At 68.7% G+C, this 22992-nt stretch overlaps 8 protein-coding genes across 10 annotated transcripts; 3 read left to right on the top strand and 5 right to left on the bottom strand.

Annotated features, from left to right (window-relative positions):
* Positions 1-102: 102 nt before the first annotated feature.
* On the bottom strand, positions 103-4586 carry IL17RE (interleukin 17 receptor E). The gene is given in 17 exon segments (XM_062008404.1): positions 103-1173; positions 1339-1440; positions 1517-1568; positions 1653-1721; positions 1792-1940; positions 2061-2106; positions 2211-2258; positions 2424-2611; positions 2689-2755; positions 2860-2928; positions 3000-3139; positions 3212-3335; positions 3409-3515; positions 3621-3776; positions 4202-4217; positions 4297-4404; positions 4407-4586. Coding segments are annotated over 17 exon segments (2214 nt in total). The 3' UTR covers positions 103-580.
* JAGN1 (jagunal homolog 1) lies at positions 4509-5685 on the bottom strand. 3 transcript variants are annotated; one of them, XM_062008413.1, is made up of 3 exons: positions 5638-5685; positions 5327-5424; positions 4509-5225 (listed from the first exon to the last, which is right to left on the bottom strand). In XM_062008413.1, exons 2-3 carry the CDS (start codon positions 5413-5415, stop codon positions 4763-4765), a joined length of 552 nt encoding a protein of 183 aa, XP_061864397.1. In that variant the 5' UTR covers positions 5416-5424; positions 5638-5685; the 3' UTR covers positions 4509-4762. The 3 variants fall into 3 exon arrangements, with proteins under 3 accessions (XP_061864397.1, XP_061864396.1, XP_061864395.1); XM_062008412.1 differs by having other exon boundaries at positions 5643-5681; XM_062008411.1 differs by having other exon boundaries at positions 5591-5653.
* Positions 5686-5744: 59 nt separating this feature from the next.
* Positions 5745-7473, top strand: RPUSD3 (RNA pseudouridine synthase D3). The gene is made up of 9 exons (XM_062008450.1): positions 5745-5809; positions 6010-6077; positions 6158-6202; positions 6282-6378; positions 6460-6567; positions 6639-6723; positions 6801-6927; positions 7011-7150; positions 7229-7473. Exons 1-9 carry the CDS (start codon positions 5745-5747, stop codon positions 7406-7408), a joined length of 915 nt encoding a protein of 304 aa, XP_061864434.1. The 3' UTR covers positions 7409-7473.
* A 178-nt stretch (positions 7474-7651) lies between these two features.
* On the bottom strand, positions 7652-11273 carry TTLL3 (tubulin tyrosine ligase like 3). Its single transcript, XM_062008679.1, has 12 exons — positions 11133-11273; positions 10817-11002; positions 10673-10732; positions 10424-10552; positions 10221-10335; positions 10018-10113; positions 9605-9773; positions 9379-9527; positions 9059-9305; positions 8546-8981; positions 8299-8469; positions 7652-7789 (listed from the first exon to the last, which is right to left on the bottom strand). The coding sequence occupies exons 1-12, from the start codon at positions 11271-11273 to the stop codon at positions 7652-7654; spliced, it is 2037 nt and encodes a 678-aa protein (XP_061864663.1).
* A 787-nt stretch (positions 11274-12060) lies between these two features.
* On the bottom strand, positions 12061-14069 carry ARPC4 (actin related protein 2/3 complex subunit 4). The gene is made up of 6 exons (XM_062008116.1): positions 13810-14069; positions 13561-13679; positions 13098-13209; positions 12904-12999; positions 12440-12610; positions 12061-12150 (listed from the first exon to the last, which is right to left on the bottom strand). Exons 1-6 carry the CDS (start codon positions 13810-13812, stop codon positions 12145-12147), a joined length of 507 nt encoding a protein of 168 aa, XP_061864100.1. The 5' UTR covers positions 13813-14069; the 3' UTR covers positions 12061-12144.
* A 198-nt stretch (positions 14070-14267) lies between these two features.
* TADA3 (transcriptional adaptor 3) lies at positions 14268-17134 on the top strand. The gene is made up of 8 exons (XM_062008207.1): positions 14268-14694; positions 14808-15058; positions 15208-15313; positions 15466-15607; positions 15739-15842; positions 15929-16038; positions 16162-16347; positions 16431-17134. The coding sequence occupies exons 1-8, from the start codon at positions 14488-14490 to the stop codon at positions 16621-16623; spliced, it is 1299 nt and encodes a 432-aa protein (XP_061864191.1). The 5' UTR covers positions 14268-14487; the 3' UTR covers positions 16624-17134.
* Positions 17135-17422: 288 nt separating this feature from the next.
* CAMK1 (calcium/calmodulin dependent protein kinase I) lies at positions 17423-20973 on the top strand. The gene is made up of 12 exons (XM_062008061.1): positions 17423-17487; positions 17745-17858; positions 18607-18738; positions 18977-19051; positions 19127-19265; positions 19357-19483; positions 19584-19659; positions 19749-19861; positions 19963-20041; positions 20144-20231; positions 20326-20452; positions 20533-20973. Exons 2-12 carry the CDS (start codon positions 17773-17775, stop codon positions 20586-20588), a joined length of 1098 nt encoding a protein of 365 aa, XP_061864045.1. The 5' UTR covers positions 17423-17487; positions 17745-17772; the 3' UTR covers positions 20589-20973.
* OGG1 (8-oxoguanine DNA glycosylase) lies at positions 20934-22726 on the bottom strand. Its single transcript, XM_062008062.1, has 7 exons — positions 22535-22726; positions 22201-22466; positions 21954-22133; positions 21684-21862; positions 21468-21609; positions 21341-21390; positions 20934-21251 (listed from the first exon to the last, which is right to left on the bottom strand). The coding sequence occupies exons 1-7, from the start codon at positions 22642-22644 to the stop codon at positions 21147-21149; spliced, it is 1032 nt and encodes a 343-aa protein (XP_061864046.1). The 5' UTR covers positions 22645-22726; the 3' UTR covers positions 20934-21146.
* Positions 22727-22992: the final 266 nt, after the last annotated feature.

Raw genomic sequence — 22992 nt, 5'->3', positions numbered from 1 at the left:
CGGGCGCGGTGGCCATGTCAGCACGGGCTGTGTCCTGCCCGGCACCTCCCTGTGCTATAGCAGGACACCAGTCAAGCCCCGGTACGGCAGACGGACAGCGGAGCAGAGTCAATTGGTGCCTTTATTGCTTCCAGCCCAGACAAGGTCCTGCTGGCAGCATGGGCGCAAGGAGCAGGGCAAAGCTGTGCCCAGCACCTGCCGCCCACCCACGCATCCCATGCCAGGTATGGAGCTCTCCCACTGCCTGGCTTCTTCCAGTGCTGTTCTGTGACAGCCCCAGCGGCTTCCCCAGGGTCTGGGCTCTCTTCTGGACTCAGTCTCTCTGTGGAAATAAAGCTGCCCCTGCTGGGACAGCACCTCTGCCCCAGCCTCTGCAGCACATCCCATGGCCAGGGCCAGCTCTGCTTGCGCCTCCATGGCCCCTGCCTGGGGCACCCACAGGAATGCGTCCTTGGCCAGGGCAGCTGGCACACTCGGCCCAGCCCCACACTTCCATGACAGCGTCCTTGCCCTCACCATGGGGCTGCGCCTAGCCCCACTGGCCCTGCAGCAATGCCCAGCTCAGCCTGGGCACAGGCACTCAGGTGCCAGTAGCCGCGTGAGGGGGCCGGGCCGGGCGGTTGCCCTCCAGCAGCCGGTGCAGAAGCCCCCTCACCCTGCTGCGGTGGCAGCGGCGGGGGGATGGGGGGCTGCCCCGCAGGGCGCCCAGCAGCCCTGGCAGCTGCCGGGGCAGGCGGTAGGTGGGCAGGGGCCGGAGGGGCCTGGGGACATCACGGAGACTGCAGAGCCGGCTGAAGTAAGCGAGCACCCAGCCCCCACCACGGCCCACCGCCCCCAGCTCCCCGTGCAGACAGGCCATGGCTGCTCCAAAGACGTCGTGGGCGTCCCCAGAGGTGCCCCCAGCCGCCCCGACCTGCCAGCGGTGGAAGAGTCGGGTGCTGCCCCGGCTCCAGAGGAGAAGCACGGTGCCGTGCTGGCGGCCCACGCGTTCGCGCTGTGCGTAGAGCCAGGGCAGGGCACCCACTCGCCCCACGCTGCCCGCTTCCCACAGGTCCAGGCGCACGTCACAGCCCAGCCCAGCGCGCAGCCGCTCAGCCAGGGCACACACCAGCCCCAGGTGCTCCTCTGAGTCCGGTGAGTACAGCAGCAGCACGGGGCGCCCACCCAGCGCGTCTGTGGGGCAGAGGGGGCGGCAGTGACAGCTCTGCCCAACCCCCTGGGGATGCCCCAGCATCCTCTAAGGGCAGCCAAGCATCCACCACACCACCCCAGGACCCTCTGTAGCCCAGGGAGCCACTGGTCTGCCCCCAACCCGCAGCTCCCCGGCGTGCTCCTCACCCTCGGCTGGCTTCCAGCTGCCACGGCAGTTGACGAGGAGCACAGTCACCACCAGCCCCAGCACCAGCACCAGCCCCAGCAGCCCGAAGTACCTGCGGGAGACTGGGGGAGGGGTGGTGAGGAGGGGGTGTCCACGCTCCCCTGCTGCTCCCACTGCCTCCCTGGAACCTCCACTCACCGTCAGGACAGAGCAGCTGCTTCCGAGCAAAGCGCACATCTGAGCGCCAAACCTGTGGGAGGGGCTGGGTGAGGGTGGTGGGCGGATTTGAGGTGTTCCTCTTGCCACATGGCTGCTGGCGTGGGGGTCACCTTACCAGCACACAGCTGCCGAGGACCTGCACCGGCAGCAGCAGCGCCAGCTCCCCCGGGGCAGAGCCATCTGGCTGCAAAGCACAAGGGCAGGGTCAGCAGGGGTTGGTGCCTCCTGTGTCCCTCCCAGCCCACGCTGCTCACCCGCGTGACGGTGTAGAAGGGGGCTTCAGGCTCGCACTGCCTGCCCCGGCGCTGGCACAGGGCTGCGCTGAAGGCCGCAGGAATGCTGGAGGTGAGGTGCAGGCGCAGTTGCAGCCCCCGTACACTCACTGACACGTTCCAGGCGGTCTCTGTGGCCACCAGAGAGAAGCAAGGGGAGCCTGAGGGACGCCTGAGGGGCTGAGGGGCGTGAGGGAGACCAGGGTATGGCTGTGCTGGGCCCAGGCATGCCTCTTCCCTGTGGAGCTCACCTGGCCGGCGGGGACACTCCACATGGGTTATGTTCCTGTAGGAGAACTGGAAGCAGAGGAAATCAGTGAAGGCACTGGGTGAGCTGCCATCACACACCACAGCCTTCCAGCCCCGTCCTGGGCAGTGCCCACCCGCCTGCGGGTGCTTACTCGGAAGCAGAGTTGGGGGTGCACGTCCACCTGGTCCAGTGTGTACACCTGGAATGGGCAGAGAGTGCATCACTGTCCCTGACCCACGCAGCCCACGGGCACCCCAGTGCCTGCCCACTACCTCTGTGGCACTCAGGGGTCAGGCAGCTGCCCCAGCCAGGGGCACAGCCTCACAACCCCCCAGGCTGGCACCTCGAGGTCAGGACCCTTCACCTGCTCCTCCTCGTTGGCAGTGGAGTTGGGGACATCATGGCAGGGTGCTGTCTCGACTGCCACCTCCTTCCAGCACAGGGTGGCCCGGGGGCGCAGGAGGCAGCTGGCGCTCAGCACCATTGCCATCTGGTCCTTGCTGCTGGCGCTGTAGTCATGGAAGCGCACCGAGGACCACAGCTCGGAGCTGTCTGCGGGGCATCGCGTCAGTGGGGCTGGGGGGCAAAGCCAGGGAGGTCCCAGGGCTCCAGTCCCCTCAGGCACTCACAGGCGGCTGGCTGGTCACGGAAGGGGCAGCGCTTGCTGCGTGGGCTGTCGTGGTGGGCGTAGGAGGCCTGGGTGGAAGGAGCAGGTCAGCCAGGGCAGGTTGTACCCTCATCCTTCCTGCCTGCCCTCGCTGCATGGGCAGAGAGAGCGGCCACAGGGGAGGGTGACACACCTCGATGCACAGGCAGGGCACCAGGAACTCATACTGCAGCAAGACTCGGTGCCCCCCCAGCACCAGCTCCTGCGGGGAGATTGGTTGGTGGGAAGCACGGACACCCCCCCAGCTCGGGATGAGGGGGCTCAAGCTGTTACCTGCCGGTGGAAGGGCCGCGGTAGCTCCTCACACTCCAGGGCAAGCTGGTGGCACAGCCGCACCCTCAGGGGAGGGCCCTCGGGCACCCACACCTCGATGGCCCGTGCCTCAGGGACCCAGGTGTAGGTGAAGAAGGGTCCTACAAAGGGGCAAGGGTCAGTGGGCACTTGGATCTCCCCGGGACACCCCCTGGGGTCTGCCCCAGACTCACCGTCTGGCTCGTCGGTGACCAGGTGGCTGCGGTTGATGGCCAAGCCTCGATCGGGGATGGTGCGGAGGGAGACGAGGACCTGCTGCCCGCTCTCTGCCGGGAAGCAGTCGAACTGCACCTGCCACTGCGAGGAGCGGGAGGTCAGCGGGACGCCCGCGGCCCTGGGCCCCGGGCCCCGCGGCCCGCCCCAGACCCACCGGCAAGCTGCCCGCTGCCCGGTGCCGCCGCCACACCTGCAACCAACCCGCACGGTTGGAGCCCAGCTCCAGGAAGTCGAGCTGCAGACCACGGACATCGCCGAGCCCTGCGAGAAACCGGCGTGGGGCACTGACACTAGTGGGAGGACGAGCCCCACCACCCTCACCTCGCTCCGCTCCGGAGTGCCCGTCCCGGCCGCCGCTGCCCGTACCTGCGGCGGAGAGGGCCAGGCGCACCCGCAGGCAGGGCTGGCACGGCCGCCGGGGCAGGCAGAGGCGGGCCCGACTCAACGACAAGGCGGGCGGCTCCAGCGGGGGCCCGGGCCGGGCCGGGCGGCGGCAGCGGAGGCGGCTCAGCGTGCTGTCGGCTGGCGGGGCAGAGAGGAGGGGGGCGGCCGTGCACCGGGGGTCAGCGGGAGCCCCGGCAGCCCTCGGAAGGGGGGAGCCCCGGGAAGAGGGAGCCCCTCATACCGGGATCGTTCGGAAAGGAGTCCCGGGGACCAAGAGCCCTCGGAAGGGGGAAGCCCCGGAGCTCTCGGGAGAGGGGAAGCCCCGGGAAGGAGGAGCCCGAGGAAGCGGGGAGCCCCGGGAAGGAGGAGCCCCGACAACCAAGAGGTCTCAGAAAGGGAAAGCCCCGGGAAAAGGGAGCCCTGGGACCGGGAGCCCGCGCTCCGGTAGAAGCGGGGAGCCCCGAAAACCAGGAGCCCTCGCGCCCTCCAGGACCCGGTAGCCCCGGGTACGGGGAGCCCCGTGCTCGCAGCCCGGCCCCGATCCCGGCCCCGCCGCTACTCACCGGTGGCCTGGCACTCCTGCAAGCAAAGAGACGGGGGTGAGCCCGGCGTCCCCCCGACTACACCCCCAGCCTCCTCCCCCCCAACCGCCGCTCACGAAGTTGGCGGAGACCCGGAGGCGGGTGACGGCGGCCCCAGCGCCCGTCCCGGTCAGCAGCAGCAGCGCGGCGGCGAGCAGCACCGGCGGCCCCATGGCCGAGGAGCCGCCGCCGCCGCCGCCCGCCCCGCCCCGGGCCGGCCCCGCCGCATTCCTCTGCCGGCACGTGCGTCCCCGCGGCCGGGCGGCGCTTCCTGCGGCGCAGACACGCGTGGGAGCACACAGGCTGCTTTATTTCCATACAGCAACACACAGGAGAAGGCAAGAGGGGGGCAGCGAAGACCCTCCATGCCCCGGGAGCCTCCCCGTTCCCCCCTCGCCCCATGCGATCCCGGAGCCGTGGCGTGGCTCAGACACAGACGTTGGTCCCCCGTGGAGCTCCCCTCCCGCCCTAACCGGAACCGTGCCAGCACCGCCCCACGGGGCCGGCTGCGGAGCTCCAGCCCTGACAGAGCCGCATTCTCCCTCATTTCTTCTTCTTCTCCTGCGTGCTAGTGAACCAGGAGTCCAGCAGCTTCTTGCTGTAGTAGAGCTGCCAGCCGTGCACCTGGGCGGCCACGACCACCACCAGGTACATAACAGAGACGGCAGAGAAGCCGAAGATGAAGCGGTAAGCTTTGCCGTGCCGGTAGAGCTGCTGCGCCATAGGGAACATCTCCATGGCCCCGTAGATGAGAGGAGCCACCGAGAAGAGGCCGGTGCTGATCATGGAAAGCACCAGGTAGCTGATGTTGTTGCGGGGGAAGGAGAGGAGGCCGAGAAGCGACGGCAGGATGCTGAGCAGGTAGGGGTACTCCCACTGGTAGGGCATGGCGACCTGGTCGTGAGGCAGCAGCTTGAGGTGCCCCACACACATCTGAGCCAGCAGCAGCAGCCAGATGCCCACGTGCGTGTAGATCAGCTTCTTGATCTCCGACTTGAGGGCCACGCTGGGGAAGAGAGCGCGGGGCCGTCGGGCGGGGGACGGACACGGGCCTCCCCGTGCCCTCCCCGCCGGGTCCCCGCGGCCGGCGGCGGGACTCCTCCCTACCTCATCTGGTAGTGTGAGGCCACGCGCTCCCGGTGCTGGAAGTCGCTGCCATCGGTGCCGGCGGCGCGGGGACCCCCGCGGGAGGCCATAGCGCGACCCTGGGGAGGCACAGCGTGAGGCGGCGGCGGACCTCCGGCCGCGGCGCTCCCGCTGCCTCCGGCCCCCCCGGGCTTCCCTCTCCCGCTGACAGCCCCCAGGTCCCCCCTTCCCGTGCCCGCGCCGTCCCCGCCCGCCCGCCTTCCCCCGGGACAGCCCCGCGGTCACCCCAAGCGACACGGGCGGGCCCCGCTCCGCGCCGCTCCCCGCCGCACCCGACCTGCCGGCGGGACGCTCCGCCCGCACTTCCGCCTCTCTCTGGCCGCCGCCGCTCTGGCGCCCGGAGGCCCCGGCTCGGTGTCCGCGCACGCGCAGTGCCGCCATGGCGGGCGGGCGCGCCGGCGCGCGGGTGCTGTCGCGCGCGGGGCACGGGGCTCGCGCGGCGGGGTCAGCGGGGGCGCGCGGGGGCGCGCGGGGCCGGGCGGGGGGCGCGGGGCCGCGCGTGCGTGCGTGAGCACAGCGGGGCGGCGGGTGCGGGACACGCGGGGACCGGGCGGGCGGTGGGGTTGGGTCTGGGAGGAGCCGTGCGGGGGGTGGATGGGAGGCGATGTCCCACCCGTGCCCCCTGCCCGCTCCGCCGCCCGCAGGTGGGGGCCGCCGCTGGGTCCCGAGGAGACGCTGGGGCTGCTGGAGGCCTCCGTGGTGCACCGGGAAGGTACCCGGGGGAGTGGGGCGAGGGGTGATGGGGGGATGCACCGCGAGGGGCCACATCCTGATCAGGCGTCCCCTCGCCAGGAGCCCTGGTGGCGCTGAGCAAGCCCCCTGGCCTGCCTGTCTTGGGTGAGTGCGGGATGGGGCGGGGATGGGGGGATCCGGTTTTGGAAGGGACACCCAGTGATCGCTGACCCCCTGTCCCCAGGGAACCCCGGGGAGCTGAGCCTGGCGGCGCTGCTGCCGTCGCTGAGACGACGCCTTGGCCTCTCTGCTGAGCTCCACGTGGTGAAGGCTCCCGCCAGGTATGGTTGGGGTTTCCCTGTGGGAGAGGGTCAGGGGGTCCTGACCCCCCCAGGAGGGCTCAGAGCTGCCACGTCCCGCAGGGAGTGTTCTGGCCTTGTTCTCCTGTCCAGCTGCCACCGTGCAACCGAGCGGCTCCAGCAGTTCTTCAGTGATGCCCGCCGGAGAGGCCAGTACCCTGCCACATACCGGTGAGTCCTCGCACCCGCATCGTGCTGGCAACCAGCGGCCCATCCTCTGCTCACCTCCTCTGTCCCTGCAGTGCCGTCACCGTGGGCGTCCCAGCGGAGGCGGAGGGCGAGATCCGTGCCTGGCTACGCTGGCAGCGGCACGGTGACACCGCAGCAGTAAGGGGGTGCTGGAAGGGTGCCTCGGGGGGCTGGGGGGTGCCTCCGGGCGGAGGTTAAAGGCTGTGTTGCTGCAGGTGGTGCCAGTGCCGGCCCCAGGACGCCACAGCCTCGCCAGGAAGGAGGTGAAAAGCACCCTGACGCGCTACCGGGTGCTGGGTGCTGCAGGAGGCTGCGCGCTCCTCCAGCTCCAGCCCAGGACAGGTGAGTGCCCCCCCCAGCACCCCCCTTTCCATGCTCTCTTCTGTGGACAGCACAATCTCACCCCTTCTTGGTGCTGTCCACAGCCTTCCCAGAGCAGCTCCCAGTGCACCTAACGCTGCTGCTGTGCCCAGCCCTGGGTGACCATGAGCACTCGTCCCGCGTGGGCAGGGTGCTGGGGGTGCCCTTCCTCCTGCCCCCTGAGGCTGCCCCAGCCTGCACACAGGTACGTGCCCAGGGTGGGTGCTGGGGAGTATCTCAGCGTGGCTCCCAGTGACCCTGCTGAGCTGCCTTCTGGTTGCAGGTGCTGGACGAGGAGCTGCAGTGCCGGTTGGGGCTGTCTCCGCAGCAGCTCCGCCGCCTCCCGCTCCATCTCCACCTGCAGCAGCTGGTGCTGCCCCAGGGCCCACTCTGTGCCCCCCCACCCCCCACCTTCCTGCGGACCCTGCGCACTCTGGGACTGCCAGAGCAGCAGGAGATGTAGAACCCATGGTGGAACCCCCACGCCGCTCCCCCTCTGCCATCCCATTAAATCCCCAACTGCTGCCAGAGTGGCTCAGCACTTGTCTCTTTTCCTGGCACACACAGGACACATCCTGCCCTGTCCCCAGAACATTGCTGGGGCTTCCAGCCCCTCGTCCTGAGCAGAGCCAGGGGTGGCAGTCTTGCCACCACACATAGCCTGATTCCCAGTCCCAGGGCACCACGGTGTCAACAGGATTGTGGCTCAGCGTGGCAGCTGTGACTGCAGCAGGTGGGAGCGGAGGTGTCTTTTCCTGCCCACACTCTGATCTGGCAGAGAAACTGCTGTAGTGGCCCCAATTCTTGCCCACAGCCCCCTCCCACCAGCTGTGCCCCCACCTTCCTGCACACAGAGGGGCAGAGACAGGTGTCTTGTCAGAGACGTGTTTTACCGCTCCTATGGGGGGTGGGATGAGTGCCCCCACCCCGTGATGAGCTCTGGCAGGGGCAGGGCTGAGCTGGGTGCCACAGTGTTGTCTCAGCTGGGATGATGGGCAGCATGCTGTCCTTTCCTGGGTGTTCTTCGGTATCACAATTATTCTGCGTCCCTCCAGGAGCTGCCATGGGCCTCCTCCCTGCAGCGGGGCTCAGCTGCTCTGGGCAGGAGGTCCTGGTGTGGGATGCCAGCACAGGCAGGCGCAGCCTCCCAGCAGGAGGAGTGCAGTGGGGCTGGTCTGCAGATCCTCGAGGTGGTGGGACAGGGACCCTGCCCAGGGGACGGACAGTGAGCGGGGTCTGAGCTGTCTGGGGCAGCCCCTGTGTCCCAGCATGGCGGCCCGGGGGCTGTGGCAGTGCTGGGGGAGCAGAGCCGGGGATGCAGCGGTGACTGCATCGCCCCAGACGAGCTGGTACCCTCTGCACTGCTCCCAGCTGGGGAATCTGGGTGCCTCTGCCCTTGGAGCTGGGGGGCACAGTGGTTGGGGGCTTGCCCAGAGATTGGTGCTTTGCCAGCTGGGGCTTCCTCATGGAGCAGCCTTGCACCATCATCTTCAGCCCCACGTACAGAGGTGTGGGCACGGCCGCCTGTAAGGGCACAGAGCAGGGGAGTGGGGGCTCGGGGAGCCCGGGAGGTACCTGCCCCACAGTCCCCCCAACCCACCTCCTTGTAGATGAGCTCAAAGGCACCAGTGGGGCAGGCGGGGTTGTCCCTGCGGTCGATCACCACACGCAGCGTGTCCTGCTGTACCCTGGCGCAGAGCCGCCTGGTCACCGCCGAGGAGGGGGCCATGGTGGGGCTGGCGTTGATCTCCAGCAGCCAGGGCTGGCAATCCTCCCCAAAGGCAAAGTCAGCCCCATAGAGCTCAAAGCTGCCCTTGCGGGACTCCACCAGGTCCTGGGCACTGCGCAGGGCGCCCACCACCGCCGCCTTCATACCAGGCACCATCACCTGCTGCCAGGCGCCCGCCCGCCCCACCTGTGCCAGGTAGGCCTGGAGCTGGCGGCAGGACCAGATCCCGTCAGGGGGCAGCTGGGGGTGCTGGCGCCGCGCCGGCCGGCATCGCCGCTGGATGGAGACGTTGCAGAGGTGCCGGGCGCTGCGGCAGGGAGAGCGGGGCTGGGTCAGGGGGCTGCGGGGCCGCCGGGGTGCGGGTGTGGGTCGGGGGTCACTCACGGCTCCAGGCGGCGCAGGGAGAAGGGCCGGGAGCAGAAGCGCAGGTAACTCTCTCGGTAGAACCAGATGGTCAGTGGGTTCCAGTCGGTCACCAGGAACCATTGCCGGACATCAAATTTGGTGCCGAAGATGAGCAGCAGCCTCTCCACGTACTTCTGCACCACCCACTTGGCTGCCTGCGCAGAGGGGGCCGCGCAGCTCCCCGCCAGCCGCAGCACCTCCTCCAGCCATGCCGTGCAGACGATGCCTGGGGGACACCGTGCCGGTGGGACCCCTCCCCAGTGTGAATCCCGTGCCCCCCCTGCTTCCCCCAGCCTTACCTCTGCCACGGGATTTGGCACCAGGCTTGAGGATCCAGATGTTGCTGTTGCCCTCCATGGCGAGCTGGGGCAGCTGCTCTGCCAGGCACCGCAGCAGGGCCTGGCACCGCTCCCGCTGTTCCCCGCTCAGTGCCAGCCAGGCCCCCTCGCTGCAGGGGGGACGTGGCAGGCTCAGTGCTGGCCCTGCCGTGGTATTTCCCTCCCCTCCATCCTGCTTGGCACTCACTGCACCACTCGGTAGTAGTCCCTCAGGAAACGGTCCCAGTCGTTGTCTGTCATACGAGGGGACAGTGGGTCCCCGTCGATGTCCTGGTGCCTCAAGCTGCCCAGGTGCTGCTCGCAGACCCACAGGGCATCTTCCACCAGCTGTGGGGACAGTGGGGGCCCTGGCGCTGCTGTGGATGGCAGGGGGTGAGGGACATGGGTGTTGGAGACCTGCTGTGCCACCCTGAGGGCCAAAACACAGAGCCTGTCGATGGGACAGATGGCTTTGGGTGCATGGGGATGGGGGTCGGAGCACCCATCGAGTGGACTGGTGAGAGGGAGGGGGTCTCAAGCCACAGCCCTGAGGCTCAGTACCTAAACCTGTCCCTGATGCCAAACTCCGCATTGTGCCCCACGCCAGCTCCCTGCACTCACCTGGCCCCTCATGAGATTTGGGGGTCTGTGCCATCCCCTCAGCCCTCTCCAGGGCCACTTTGAGTAGGCTGCGAGCTGCTGTCAGGCGGAAATCCTCTGCAAGGCAGAGTGGGGGCATCATACCCACGCAGTCCTGCACAGGACACTGGGGCACAGGGGTGGGAGCATGGCAGGGGGCTGGGAGGGCACGGGCCCGAGCTCACCGATGAAGGCTTGCCGCTCCTCAGCGGCCGCCAGCCGGTAGCACCGGGGGAAGAAGGAGTCGGGGTCAGCTTGGTCAGCCCAGGGCAGGTTTCGCAGGCTGAGGCAGAGCCCCTCCTGTTTAGAGATGGGTGGCAACCCCCACTGAGCCCTCCACCCCTGTCACATCCAGCCCCACACCCCCCTGGGGTCTCCGGGCTCCCACCTTGGTGGTGACAGTGCCCACCCCGGTGTAGTGGTTCAGGAGCTGGTCCTGCCGCAGCAGTTGGCAGTCGACAGCGCTGCAGCGGTTGGCCCAGATGAAATACGGCACCTGGTCCCGCACCAGGCAGGACTGCGGGAGAGGGGCCGGGCTGAGGAACCGAACCCAGAGCCCAGCCTGGCCCCCTGACCCAGGCTGTGCCACGCGCCTGGAGGGCTGTGGCAGAGCTCAGCCCTGCGCCTCTTGGCTAACCATGACGTCATGGATGCCGTCTGGGTCCTCGTCCTGCTGCGCTTCCTCTTCCTCCTCCTCCTCTTCAGCATGGCACAAGAACTCTGTGGTCCCCGGTGAAGGCTGTGCCCTGCTGCATGCTGACCCTGGCTGCGGGTCCAGCACTGCTTCCCCCTGCTCAGCACCATCATCAACTCCCTTCTCCTCCTCCTGCAGCTGCTTCTGCCGTCTGCCCTGGTTCGGCTGGGGCCGTCTGCCCGTGCCAGGGAGCTTCCTCTCCACCCAGCCCCGTGCCCACAGCAGCCTGCGGATGACGGGGTAGGGGCCCTGCACCGTGAAGATTTTCTTCTCCTGGGGAGGGACCCCAGGGCTCAGCCTGTGCCACCCCTGCTCCTGCAGGGACCCAGCGCTTGCTCCTGAGCCCCAGATGCACTAAATGCAGGTGCACGGTACAGGGTGGGGGTGTAGTCAGGCCCCTCACCTTGATGGCCCTCTCCACATGCAGCCTGGCTCTCTTGAGCTTCTCAGGGTCGAGTGAGGGGTGCTGGCGGCCGCAGTGGTTGACAGCAGCGGGTGCTGCCTGCCCTAGGAGGACAGCCCTGGCTAGGCCTGCTGGCCCCATGGCCCTGGCCCCAAGGAGCAGGCAGGGAGGGAGAGGAGATGCCTACCTGCCTGCCTGTGCCTGACCTGTCTGGGAGGCCCTGACACAGCCTTCACCGACCTGCTGAGCCTCATGCTGGTGCTCTGGGTACCCTTGAGACAACCTGTTCCCCTGTCATCCCGCAGTGCCCAGGCAAGGGGGCAGCTGCGAGGAGTCTCCTGCTCACCTTGTGGTCCTGGCAGCTGGGCTGTGTGCCCACCGCGCTGCTCTCCCTGTGTGAGCGAGGGCAGCTGTGAGGGGCTCTGCTGCTCCCAGGTGCTGTGCAGATCCCCCATCTCCTTGCCCTGTTGGAGGATGAGGTGGGAGTCCAGCCCCCCAACCCCAGCAGCACTGTGGTGACAGAGCCCTGACCACCACGCTGGCTCCAGCAACACCAGCCCCCCCACTTAAATCTCACATCCCTACCCACAAACTCCCTCCGTGCCCCACACTCAGCCCTCCCTGGTGCACCCCTCCTCCCCCGAGCCCTCCGCTACCCGTCGTGCCCCCTCTCCGCCCGCACTGTCGGGGCCGCCCCCTCTGTTTGCTGTTGTCATGGTGCTGTTGTCCCGCCCCCTCGGGCCCCGCCCCCTCCCCAGGCCCCGCCCCCCGCGCTGGTGCCGGTGCGGCGGGAAGGACGGAGGGAGGAGATGGAGGCGGCGGTTACAGCAAACGAGAACGTTTAAAAAACGAAACGAGACAGAGGCAGCGACCGGGGCCGCTCTGCCACAAGCAGGGGCTGCTCCCGGCCCGGCGAGGGAGGGCCCGGCCCGGCCGTCCGCAGCAGCAGGCGCAGGCAGGAGGTGCCTGGCAGGCACAAGCGTCGGGGAGCCACGGGGTCCTGCACCACGGTCTAAAACTGAAAGGTGAGAGAAGACGGGCGTCCATCAGCCAGGCACGCAGAGACTCTGCTGCTCTGCCCAGCGCTGCAGCCACCCAAACGGCCGCTTCCCCCATGGCTGCTGCCCATCCCAAGCACACTGCGGGGCCTCACAACTTGGCACTTCAGGAGCAAAGGGGTACAAGCACCCTTGGGCATCCCCTGTCCCGTCCCCAAGAGGTTCCCTGGCCCTGCAGCTAACACGAGGCTGCCTTCCAGCCCCACTTCCAAAATAAGGAACCCATCTCCTCCTGGTCCAGAGCCTCACGTTTTTGAGGAACTCCTCTGCCACGATGCGGGCCCTGGCATTGACAGAGAGCTTCATCTCGCTGATCTCCTTGTCGATCTCCTCCATGAAGTGGATGACAAAGTCCACCAGCTTGTGCTTGTACATCTGCTCCGTGTGGAAGTTTGTGATCAAGAAGCTGATGTCGTAGCCCTGTGGGGAGAGAAGCCAAGCGCATGGCAGGAGACATGAGCACTCTCCACAAGTACCTGAACGGAGGATGGAGCGAGGTGGGGCTCAGGGCCCCATCCCTGAGGATGTGCTGAGGGATGGGGGTTAGTTTAGTGCTGGGTTGGCAGTGTGAGGTTAATAGTTGGACCTGATGACCTTAAAGGTCTTTTCCAATCAAAATGATTCCATGACTTTGCATCCCAGCTCCGTGCTGGAGACCACCCTGGTGCCAGCAGCAGAGCCAGGGCCTGCTCTGCCCTCTCCCTGCCCCTCACCTCCACAGGCTTCCTGCGCAGGATGAAGAAGTTCTCAGCCCTCATCATCATGAAGCGCATGAATTTGTGGCACAAGATCTTCTCGATCTCATCGGCCTGGGGAGAGGAAAGGGACGTGAGGTGGGAGAGGAAAGAGACGTGAGGCTTCTGCAGCCCCAGACGGGAGGTGCCAGCTGCTGCCTGCCCACACTCACCTGCTTCACCGCGATGCTCACGCGCACCGAGTTAATAGAGCCCTCGATGAGGACCTTCTCCTTCTCGTTCCTGCTGATGATCACCGGCTGCAACAGCAGCTCTTTGCTGCTCCTGCGAGCAGAGGGAGGGCAGGTCAGACTCAGAAGGAAGCAGAAATGGGGGTGGGAGCGCAAACGGGGATCAGGGAACTGCGGAGGTTTTGCTTTGTGCTGCTGCTGCTAGAAGATGCTTTCTGCCTCCGGGAGGCGTTAGTTCCCGCGGCAGAGCTTCCCTCAGCTCCAGCTTACATCCCCGCTCCCCGCAGCGTCTCCCCGCCAGCCGGGGTGGCATCCCGGGGGTGCGGGGGCGGCGAGGACCCGCAGTACCGCGGCGGGGACGGGCCAGCGGCCCCCGGGGTGGGCAGCCCGGCCGCGGCAGGGCTCTCCCGGCACCCGCTGCCTACTCCCCATTCCTCCCCCGTACCTGACTTCCACCTCGGGCTTGTTGTGCCGCTCCACCACCTGCGAGGAGAAGTTCTCGAGGCACAGGGCGGCCTGCAGCGTGGCGCGCACCGCGTTCAGGTACGGGCGCAGTGTGGCGGTCTGCGGGGACACGGCAGCGTCAGGGCCTCTACCCGGGCCCCGTTGCCCAGCCCCGGCCCCCCAGGCCCCCGGCCCCGCTCGGCCCCGGATCGCAGCAGCCCGCCCCCCGCCCGGCCGCCCCCCGCCCTACCATGGTGGCGGCAGCGGTCCGGTCCCGGCAGGCGGAAGTGGCCGGTCCCCTCTTCCGGGATGCGCGGGAACTCCCATTGCTGAGGGAGGGCGGGGGAAGGGGAGAGGTTCCCGCCCCGCATTGTAGGGCCGGGGCGGCGGCGGCCGAGCCTCTCCGCGGCACCGAGCGGAGACGCGGCGGCAAGGAGCAGAGGTCACGGTGGCGGCGGCCCGCGGCGGCGGCGGCATCGCGCGCGCCTCTCCCCGCCGTGCTTGGTACGCTCCCGTCAGCGCTTCCATATTAGGGAAGGGAGATGGAGAGCGCGGCCGACCAATGAGCGGCGGCCCCGGGCGCGGCCGACCAATGAGCGGCGGCCCCGGGCGCGGCCGACCAATGGCGGCGCGCGGGGCGGGGCGGGCGCGGCCGGCGGGCGCCGGAAGGGGCGAGCGGCCGCGGCCCGGCCCAGCCCCGCCGCCGCGCCCGGTGCCGCCGCTGCCGTGCGCGGCGTCCCGCGGCTCCCCGATGCCGCCCCCCGCCCGGTGCCCTTCGGCGCCCCGCTGATCCCCCCCTCCGCCGGACGCCCCCCCGTGGCCCCTCGCTCCGCTCCCTTTCTTCTCGGCGCCCCCGGGTCCCCCGCAGCACCCCGCGTCCCCCTCGGCTCCGGCGGATAGCGCCCGCCGGTGCCCGTTCCCCGCCGCCATGAGCGAGCTGAAGGACTGCCCGCTGCAGTTCCACGACTTCAAGTCGGTGGACCACGTGAAGGTGTGCCCGCGGTACACGGCCGTGCTGGCCCGCTCCGAGGACGATGGCATCGGCATCGAGGAGCTGGACACGCTGCAGCTGGAGCTGGAGACGCTGCTCTCCTCCGCCAGCCGCCGGCTCCGCGTCCTAGAGGCCGAGACGCAGGTGCCGGGACCGGTGGATCCCCGTCCTAACTCCTTCGTGCCGAGGGGTGCTGCCTCGGCCCGTCCCTGCCCCGCACCGCGCTCGGGACCCAACTGCGTGTCGCTGCCTTCCAGATCCTGACGGACTGGCAGGACAAGAAGGGCGACCGGCGGTTCCTGAAGCTGAGCAAGGACCACGATGTGGGCACCTCCGTCAAGCACGGGAAGCCCAAGAAGCAGAAGCTGGAGGGCAAAGGGGGCCACGGGACGGGGCCTGGCCCTGGCCGGCCCAAGTCCAAAAACCTGCAGCCCAAGATTCAGGAATACGAGTTCCAGGATGATCCCATCGACGTGCCCCGCATTCCCAAAAATGATGCTCCAAACAGGTGCCTGGGTTGAGGGGGACAGTGGAATCATCTGTCTCCTTCCTCACGGCGCCTGGCCTGAGGGCAGCCCCCAGCCTGGGGCAAGGGGTGGCTGTCAGCCCCCACGGGTTCCCCTGCAGCTCCCCCTCAGAGTTGGTCTGTCCTTGCAGGTTTTGGGCGTCCGTGGAGCCGTACTGCGCCGATCTCACCAACGAGGAGGTCAGAGTGCTGGAGGAGCTGCTTAAGCCACCAGAGGATGAGGCTGAGCATTACAAGGTGAAAAACCCCTGAGCTCATCCCCTGCTCTCTCTCCCATTCTGTCCCAGCATTCAGCTCCCCCATCCCCTCCCGCTCCTCGCAGCGTTCCCCGCTGGGGATGATGCCCGAGGTGTTGGGTTCTGGGAGCTGTGTGAGCCCTGCTCTCGCAGATCCCACCCCTGGGGAAGCATTACTCCCAGCGCTGGGCCCAGGAGGACCTGCTGGAGGAGCAGAAGGATGGAGCCCGAGCAGCTGCTGCTGCTGACAAGAAGAAAGGTGTCCTGGGGCCATTGACCGAGCTGGACACCAAAGGTACTTGTCCCTCACCTGCCTTTGCCCTACAGGCCAAGCCCTGCACCCTTTCCCTGTACCCCTTATGCAGAGCCTTCCTTGCCCCCCTGCAAGCTTGGGGTTGTTTTGTTCCCCCTCCTGCTTCCTTCCAGATGTTGATGCCCTTCTGAAGAAGTCAGAGGCTCAGCATGAGCAGCCAGAGGACGGGTGTCCCTTCGGGCCGCTGACGCAGCGTCTCCTGCAGGCCCTTGTGGAGGTGAGGGGGTGTCCTGGGGCTGTCCCCGTGGGGCTGTGCTGCCACGGCCCAGCACCGTGACCCGTCCCTCACTTTCCGCTTGCCAGGAGAACATCATCTCCCCGGTGGAGGACTCCCCCATCCCTGAGATTGCTAGCAAGGACTCGGGAGCCGACGGTGCCGGCACGTCCCCCCGCAGCCAGAACAAGCCCTTCAGGTGAGGAGCAGAGGTGTGCCCGGAGCTGGGGGCTGCCCGCGGCTTACACCGAGCATACCGGCAGCTTCCCTGTGGGGAGCAGAGGCCGCGGCAGTGGGCAGCAGCTGCTCTCCATCCCGGCAGCGTCCCCCACACCAAGTCGCTGGAGGGGCGGATCAAGGAGGAGCTGGTGGCCCAGGGGCTGCTGGAGTCGGAGGACAGGCCGGCCGAGGACTCAGAGGACGAGGTGCTGGCTGAGCTGCGCAAGAGGCAGGCCGAGCTGAAGGCCCTCAGTGCACACAACCGCGCTAAGAAGCATGAGCTGCTGCGGTGAGCACGGGGCAGGGCTGGGTGCGGGTGGGGGGCTGCGCAGTGGGGACTGACTCCTCTGTGGCCTGGACCCTCATCCCCAGGCTGGCCAAGGAGGAGCTGCACCGGCAGGAGCTGCGGCAGCGCGTTCGCATGGCCGACAACGAGGTGATGGATGCCTTCCGCAAGATCATGGCCGCCCGGCAGAAGAAGCGCACACCCACCAAAAAGGAGAAGGACCAGGCCTGGAAGACCCTGAAGGAGCGGGAGAGCATCCTCAAGCTGCTGGATGGGTAGCAGGGGCCGGGAAGCCCCCTCGGCTGTGGACTTGGGGTTGGGGCCGTGGCCCTGTCACCCGCGGGATGCTGGCTTTGCCTGCGCTCACCCTGCCGGGTGGGAGGGAGGGGGCACAGCTCCCCACACACACCTGGCACCTGCTTGGCCTCCCCACCGCCAGGTGTCAGGGAGCAGCCACTGTTCTTGCCTCAGCTGTGGACCCTGGGTGAGTGTGGGGGTCCCTCCCAGGAGCAGCCCCCTCCTCCTGTGGCCAGTGGCTTCCGCTCCCGTTATTTTGGGAGGGTGACCTCAGCCGGGCCACCGTGGGGGGCAGCTCCTTCGCTGTGGTTCCCACGGTCCCCTGTCCCTCCCCACAGCCCTGGGAGGCGTGTCCCGGCCCCCCACGGGGTGTGGAGGGAAAGGGGCCGAGGCCGGGGCAGAGGTGGGCACAGCAGGGGAGGGGGCGGCGGGGCTGTCTGTAGCAGCGGTTGGTGCTGCCGCGCGCGGGCAATAAAGGCAATAACGCTAATAACGGTGTGGCGGGCTCGGGGACGCTGTGGGGCAGAGCGGGGGGTGGAGGCGTGTGGGAGGAGCTGGGGAGGAGGGAGGGAGAGGGGGGAGAGCGCCGGGGCGCGGCAGCCGGGCAGCGCAGGGCGGACAAGCCCCACGCGTGGCCCCACTCTTGCCAGCCCGCCGCGGACCCACCGCTCGGCGCCGCCCCGCGCCCCTCCCGCGCTTCCCGCGGCCCCCGCCGCGGACACGCCCCCTCCCCTCCCATTGGCTGCGGCGGCCCCGGCCCCGCCTCCCCCGCTGACGTTAACGCTGCCCGGCCCGGGAGGAGCCGCCGTTGCTCGGCGCGGGGCCGCGGCCGCCGCAGCGCCCTCGGTAAGGGGCGGCGAGGGGGGGAAGGGGCGGCGTGACCACGCGTGGGGCCGCTGCCCGAGCCGGGGCGGGGGGGAAACGAGGGAGAGGGCACAGCCCTGCTGCTCCCACGCGTGTCCCGCCCGGCGCCGCTGCTGAAGCCCCCACGCACCCACGCGTGTCCGCCCCTCCCGTTGGCCGCCGATGGCGGGCGCGGGCCGGGCGGGCAGCGGGAGGGGCCCAGCACGTCTCCCCCTTCCTCTCCTCCACTCGTGGTACAGGTGGGAGCGGTTGGCCCCACGGGTCACCATGCCGCTGGGGCAGGATGGGCCCAGCTGGAAGAAGAGGACCGAGGACATTCGGCACATCTACGACTTCCGAGAGGTCCTGGGCACGTGAGTCACAGCAGGCCCCGGGGGGAGAGTGGAAGGGGGTGGGCATGACACCGGTGACACCCCCAGTCACTCGCCCCGAGGGATCCGGCTTCACCCAACCTGCCACGCGGAACTGTGCCAGCTCAAACGTTGGCATAAGGCGGGGGCTGCTGATGGGTTGGTGTGCAAGGGACAGGGCTACGGCGCTGCCTGCCCTGTTGGCCACCTGCCTCTGGTACTGGCTGGTCGCCCATGCTGGCAACCCTCCTTGCCAGTGCCAGGGGGTGGCAGAGGGGTGCCCGGCGGTGCCTGAAGCACCGTAAGGCTCTTAGGCCAGATTAGCGGGTTAATTACGGCAGGGCTTAGGGCCTGGCGGGGCGTGAGCTCGCTGCCCGCCGCTTGCCCCACACCTGGGCACTGCCGACGGGGCTCCTGCCGGGCACCGGGGCCTGCAGGGCACACCATGGCCCTGCTCACGGCGGCACTGTACGGCACGGGGCCGCCAAAACCCACCTGTGGGCTCGATGCCGGCATGGAGATGCCACAGCCTTGTCCTGCCGGGTATGGGGCCGGCGCAGCCGTGCCGGGGGCTGGTGGGTGCTTGCTCCATCCTCAGCAGGGCCCGTGTCCGGGCCGGGCGGCTCCTGCTGGCTTTTCTCCTATAAATAGCCGGCCTTCCTGCCCGTCGCCATGGCAATCACGGCAGGGGAGTGACGGCGGCTGCGGCCCCTGGCACCCCTTGCCCTGCTCACCCTCCCACCCCTCCCAGGGGGGCCTTCTCCGAGGTGGTCCTGGCAGAGGAGAAGGCGACGCGGAAGCTGGTGGCCATCAAGTGCATTACCAAGAAGGCGCTGGAGGGGAAGGAGACCAGCATCGAGAACGAGATCGCCGTCCTCCACAAGTAGGGACCCTCCCAGTCCCAGGGTGGGGGGTCCAGCTCTGCAACCCCCTCCCAGCACCCGGCACGGCTCCCCGCTGCCAGCACCCATTGCCCGGTGTTATCGGCAGTGCCCAAAATAGCCACTGGCGCGTGATGCCCCACGGGGCCGAGCCCGGCTGCTCCCTGGCCAGTGGGGGCCACGGTGGGGGGACATCTGGGAGCCCCTTCAGCACCCCCCCCCCCACTTCCCACCCCACAGGATCAAGCACCCCAACATTGTGGCCTTGGATGACATCTACGAGAGCAGCACCCACCTCTACCTCATCATGCAGCTGTGAGTGATGCCTGGGGGGTCCTGGAGGCAGAATGTAGGAGGGGACCATGCTGACCGGTGTCACCGTCCCTGCAGGGTCTCTGGGGGGGAACTCTTCGACCGCATCGTGGAGAAAGGCTTCTACACAGAGCGGGACGCCAGCGCCCTGATCCGCCAGATCCTCGACGCCGTCAAGTACCTGCACGACATGGGCATCGTCCACCGCGACCTGAAGGTGAGTGAGGGGACACACACACACACAGAGACACACGCAGCCCCCCGACGCAGTGACACCGCCCCTCCCTGACCACCCTGCCTCCCTGCAGCCCGAGAACCTGCTCTACTACAGCCTCGACGAGGACTCCAAGATCATGATCAGCGACTTCGGGCTGTCAAAGATCGAGGGCTGCGGCAGCGTCATGTCCACAGCCTGCGGCACCCCTGGCTACGTGGGTGAGCGCCCCCCCGGGGCTGCCACTGCCCCGCAGGCAGGATTGGGGTGTCCCCTCCCACGGGGTTGGGGTCTCTCCTCACCCCTGCCGTGCTCCCTCAGCCCCTGAGGTGCTGGCACAGAAGCCCTACAGCAAAGCAGTGGATTGCTGGTCCATCGGGGTCATCGCCTACATCCTGTATGTACCACCCCCCTCTACCCTCTTGTCCCCCGCAAGGGACCAGCCCCCTAGGGCAACCCGAGGCCAGCATCCCCACTGCCCCCCAGGCTCTGTGGTTACCCTCCTTTCTATGACGAGAACGATGCCAAGCTCTTCGAGCAGATCCTGCGGGCTGAGTACGAGTTCGACTCACCTTACTGGGATGACATCTCAGACTCTGGTGAGCCAGAGCCCCCAGGGTAGGGGGCTGGGCCCTGGCGGGGCAGCACCCTGGAAGGGTGCAGCAGCAGGTGCTGATGGCCACCCCCTGCCCCCTCCCAGCCAAAGACTTCATCCAGCACCTGATGGAGAAAGACCCTGGCAAGCGCTTCACCTGTGAGCAAGCTCTGCAGCATCCCTGGTATGGAGGGGGGGGAACCTGCAGTTGCCTGCCCCCTACCCCAGCTCAACCCACAGCCGCCATGGGATGGGATGGCCCCCGTTGACCCCCCTCCCACCCCAGGATTGCCGGGGACACAGCCCTGGACAAGAACATCCACCAGTCAGTGAGCGAGCAGATCAAAAAGAACTTTGCAAAGAGCAAGTGGAAGGTGAGCGTGGGGTGTGCTGGGGGGGGGGTGTTGGGAGTGCAGGGGGTCCCTCCAGGCCCCCCATGCCAGGTGCCAGATGCTGTGGGGTCGGCAGCAAGCCTTCAACGCCACGGCGGTGGTGAGACACATGAGGAAGCTGCAGCTGGGAACCAGCCAGGAGGGCCCGGGACAGATGACTCCCACCAGCCCTGGCGAGCAGCTGGGAAGCGGCACCAGCAATGGTGAGCCCCAACACTCCCCCCATCCCTGTCCTGCCCCGGCTGGGGCTGCTGCCAGGCCCTCACCCTGCTCCTCCCTTCAGGGTCAGACTGCGGGCGCCCACCCAGGAGCAGAGCTCAGCGCCTCGCACCACACTGAGCACGGCCCCTCACGGCCACATCCTGGGGGGGCTGGGGAGGGGACGGGGGGCCCCAGCCCTCCCATGGGCCCTGCATGGGGTGAGGGGGCGCTGCAGGGGTGGAGCCAGGGGGGAGATATGGCATGGTAGCACGCTGCCCTGCTCATCTCAGATGTGTGGGGCAGCCCCCCACTGCCAGCTCACTGCAGAGCTCTGTGTGGGGGCAGGGGCAGCCCCTGGAGCCCCCCCCCAGCACGGGGCTGCATGCTGGGCCCCCTCCCACACCCTCTCCCTTCCCCCCACGCCTGCCCTGGCACTGCCCCACACTCCCCCAGCATGTTGAAGGAGAATTTTCCAAATGGATGTTTCTATTTTATTGCTTGTAATAAAGGCAAGAGGCCAACAGCACTTGGCTCAGCTCTGCCCTGGGCGGGGGCGAGCCCAGCTCTGTCCCCCCAAGCTTCACTGCCCAGGGCACGCAGCAGGCAGGGGACAGGCAGGCAGGGGTCCTGGCTGGGCAGTGAGCACAGCGCTCTGCCAGGCTGCAGAGCCAGGGGCTCTGTCCCTCCCAGGTGTCCCTAGTGGGGCCCATCCCTATGGTTGCCACGGCCTCGGCCCCCCCAGGCCCGCTCCCGGCTGCCAGCCAGCTCCTGGCCCTTGCGGAGGTCAGCACAGAAGAGGACCTGGCGTGGGGAGGAGAGGACAGGGTGGGCTCGGCTGCGGTTCAGGGCAAGGGCTGAGCCCTGGGGTGCCCGGGCAGGGGAGTACTCACGGCCTGCGCCCAGCCGGCACGGGGGCCCCACAGCCCCCGGAAGAAGTCGCCTGTGGAGAAAGGGTGAGCGCCAGCGCTGGGGCACCGTCCCTGTGGATCCCACCTTAGGACCGAGCCCTGCCCTCACCGATCTGCTGGTGGGCCCGTGGGGTCAGGCTCCTGCCGCCCAGCGCCGCGCCGTAGCGCTGCCGGGCGATGTGCCAGACGTGGGTGTCCACCGGCACCGCTTCCGCCTTGTCCAGGGCCATCAGGCACACGCAGTCGGCGACCTGCCGCCGGGCAGCACCGTCAGCCCTCGCCACCGACCCCTGCTCCCCGTCCTCACCCCAGACCCGGCACCCACCTTGGTGCCCACGCCGGGCAGGGCGCACAGCACCCTCCTGGCCTCGGCGTAGGGCACGGCCCGCAGCTGGCGCAGTCCCTCGGCACCCAGCCCCTCAGCGACGGCCCGCGCGCTCCCGCTGACAAACTTGGCCCGGTAACCAAAGCCCAGCGCCCGCAGCCGGGCCTCAGCATCCACGCCTGCGGGGGGACAGCGGAGGGCCGTGGGGGGCCAGTGGAGGGATGCAGGGTGGCCACGGGCCGTCGGGGCCGCGGTGGGGTGATGGTGGACCTGTGAGTGCCGAGAGGGAGGGGAAGGCGTGGACGGGCCGGGCATCGAGGCAGCAGAGGCGGCGGCCAAAGGCGCAGCACAGGCGCTCGATCATGGTGGTGATGCGTGAGATGTGGTTGTTGGAGGTGCAGATGAAGGAGAGGAGGCACTCCACGGGGTCCTGCCGCAGCACCCGCACCCCTGGGGGTGGCACACGGTCAGGGGGTGCTGGGGGTTGCCGTGGCTTGCCCCCACGGGGACACCTCACCTGGGAAGTCTTTGGCCACGCTCTGGAAGAGGGGGTCGGCAGCCCCCCAGGTGCGGTACAGGCCCCGCAGCCCCACGTCCAGCTGGAAGTAGTCACGCAGGATCTGGTCCATCTCAGCACTGTCCAGTTTCGCTGCCTCGGCAGGACGTTCATCCTCCTCCTCCTCGCCATACACCGTGTACCAGAGGCGGTCCCGGTCCTGCCTCAGCGTCCACACGCGGCCACCCATGACGCCGGTCCAGGCGCCGGGGCTGCTCTCCCACCACCTGCCGCACAGCGGAGGTGAGGCCGGCGCCGCGCCGCCGCGGGCCCGGGGCACCTGGGGATGGCTCACCGGAAGGTCTGTCCCGACGCCAGCACCAGGTCCAGGCGCAGCTCGGCCGCCGGGCAGCGCAGGGACCGCCACAGCGACGGGCAGGCGGAGGGGCTGTCCCGCAGCTTCATAAGGCACGGGGATGGGGGGTCCGGCCGTGACCCCTGCCCACGGACACAGCGAGTCAAGCCCCCCACAGCCCTGCCACAAAACTCGCCTCTGTCCCCTCGGAGCGCAGCTCCTGCCGCGCCCCGGCCCCGCACAGCCCCGGCCCCACACACGGCACTCCGGCCGCCCCCTGCAAGCTGCGGTGTCCGCCCCGGCCCCGCACAGCCCCGGCCCCACACACGGCACTCCGGCCGCCCCCTGCACGCTGCGGTGTCCGCCCCGGCCCCGCACAGCCCCGGCCCCACACACGGCACTGCGGCCGCCCCCTGCACGCTGCGCTGCCCGCCCCAGCCCCACACAGTCCCACATCC

This window comes from Colius striatus, chromosome 15 (assembly GCF_028858725.1).
Source record: "Colius striatus isolate bColStr4 chromosome 15, bColStr4.1.hap1, whole genome shotgun sequence".
NCBI lineage: Eukaryota > Metazoa > Chordata > Aves > Coliiformes > Coliidae > Colius > Colius striatus.
Note: the sequence above shows the minus strand (reverse complement) of the source record. Positions and strands in the feature narration are given on the sequence as shown.

What these genes read in the sequence shown, in the direction of transcription:
- JAGN1 (XM_062008413.1), bottom strand. Translation starts at nt 5,415, where the DNA reads ATGGCCTCCCGCGGGGGTCCCCGCGCCGCCGGCACCGATGGCAGCGAC. An exon ending in GCCTCACACTACCAGATGAG is followed by an intron (nt 5,226 to 5,326) that starts GTAGGGAGGAGT and finishes TCTCTTCCCCAG; the next exon opens with CGTGGCCCTCAAGTCGGAGA.
- RPUSD3 (XM_062008450.1), top strand. Translation starts at nt 5,745, where the DNA reads ATGGCGGGCGGGCGCGCCGGCGCGCGGGTGCTGTCGCGCGCGGGGCAC. An exon ending in GTGGTGAAGGCTCCCGCCAG is followed by an intron (nt 6,379 to 6,459) that starts GTATGGTTGGGG and finishes CACGTCCCGCAG; the next exon opens with GGAGTGTTCTGGCCTTGTTC. An exon ending in CTGCCCCAGCCTGCACACAG is followed by an intron (nt 7,151 to 7,228) that starts GTACGTGCCCAG and finishes TTCTGGTTGCAG; the next exon opens with GTGCTGGACGAGGAGCTGCA.
- TTLL3 (XM_062008679.1), bottom strand. Translation starts at nt 11,273, where the DNA reads ATGGGGCCAGCAGGCCTAGCCAGGGCTGTCCTCCTAGGGCAGGCAGCA. An exon ending in ATGTGGAGAGGGCCATCAAG is followed by an intron (nt 11,003 to 11,132) that starts GTGAGGGGCCTG and finishes GTCCCTCCCCAG; the next exon opens with GAGAAGAAAATCTTCACGGT. An exon ending in CAAATCTCATGAGGGGCCAG is followed by an intron (nt 9,774 to 10,017) that starts GTGAGTGCAGGG and finishes TGCCATCCACAG; the next exon opens with CAGCGCCAGGGCCCCCACTG.
- ARPC4 (XM_062008116.1), bottom strand. An exon ending in AAGCCCGAGGTGGAAGTCAG is followed by an intron (nt 13,210 to 13,560) that starts GTACGGGGGAGG and finishes CTCTGCTCGCAG; the next exon opens with GAGCAGCAAAGAGCTGCTGT. An exon ending in TGCGCAGGAAGCCTGTGGAG is followed by an intron (nt 12,611 to 12,903) that starts GTGAGGGGCAGG and finishes CTCTCCCCACAG; the next exon opens with GGCTACGACATCAGCTTCTT.
- TADA3 (XM_062008207.1), top strand. Translation starts at nt 14,488, where the DNA reads ATGAGCGAGCTGAAGGACTGCCCGCTGCAGTTCCACGACTTCAAGTCG. An exon ending in TCCTAGAGGCCGAGACGCAG is followed by an intron (nt 14,695 to 14,807) that starts GTGCCGGGACCG and finishes GCTGCCTTCCAG; the next exon opens with ATCCTGACGGACTGGCAGGA. An exon ending in AAGAAGCATGAGCTGCTGCG is followed by an intron (nt 16,348 to 16,430) that starts GTGAGCACGGGG and finishes CCTCATCCCCAG; the next exon opens with GCTGGCCAAGGAGGAGCTGC.
- CAMK1 (XM_062008061.1), top strand. Translation starts at nt 17,773, where the DNA reads ATGCCGCTGGGGCAGGATGGGCCCAGCTGGAAGAAGAGGACCGAGGAC. An exon ending in GAGATCGCCGTCCTCCACAA is followed by an intron (nt 18,739 to 18,976) that starts GTAGGGACCCTC and finishes CCCACCCCACAG; the next exon opens with GATCAAGCACCCCAACATTG. An exon ending in TTGCAAAGAGCAAGTGGAAG is followed by an intron (nt 20,232 to 20,325) that starts GTGAGCGTGGGG and finishes TGGGGTCGGCAG; the next exon opens with CAAGCCTTCAACGCCACGGC.
- OGG1 (XM_062008062.1), bottom strand. Translation starts at nt 22,644, where the DNA reads ATGAAGCTGCGGGACAGCCCCTCCGCCTGCCCGTCGCTGTGGCGGTCC. An exon ending in CTCCCTCTCGGCACTCACAG is followed by an intron (nt 21,863 to 21,953) that starts GTCCACCATCAC and finishes GTCCCCCCGCAG; the next exon opens with GCGTGGATGCTGAGGCCCGG. An exon ending in TGCCCGGCGTGGGCACCAAG is followed by an intron (nt 21,610 to 21,683) that starts GTGGGTGCCGGG and finishes GCCCGGCGGCAG; the next exon opens with GTCGCCGACTGCGTGTGCCT.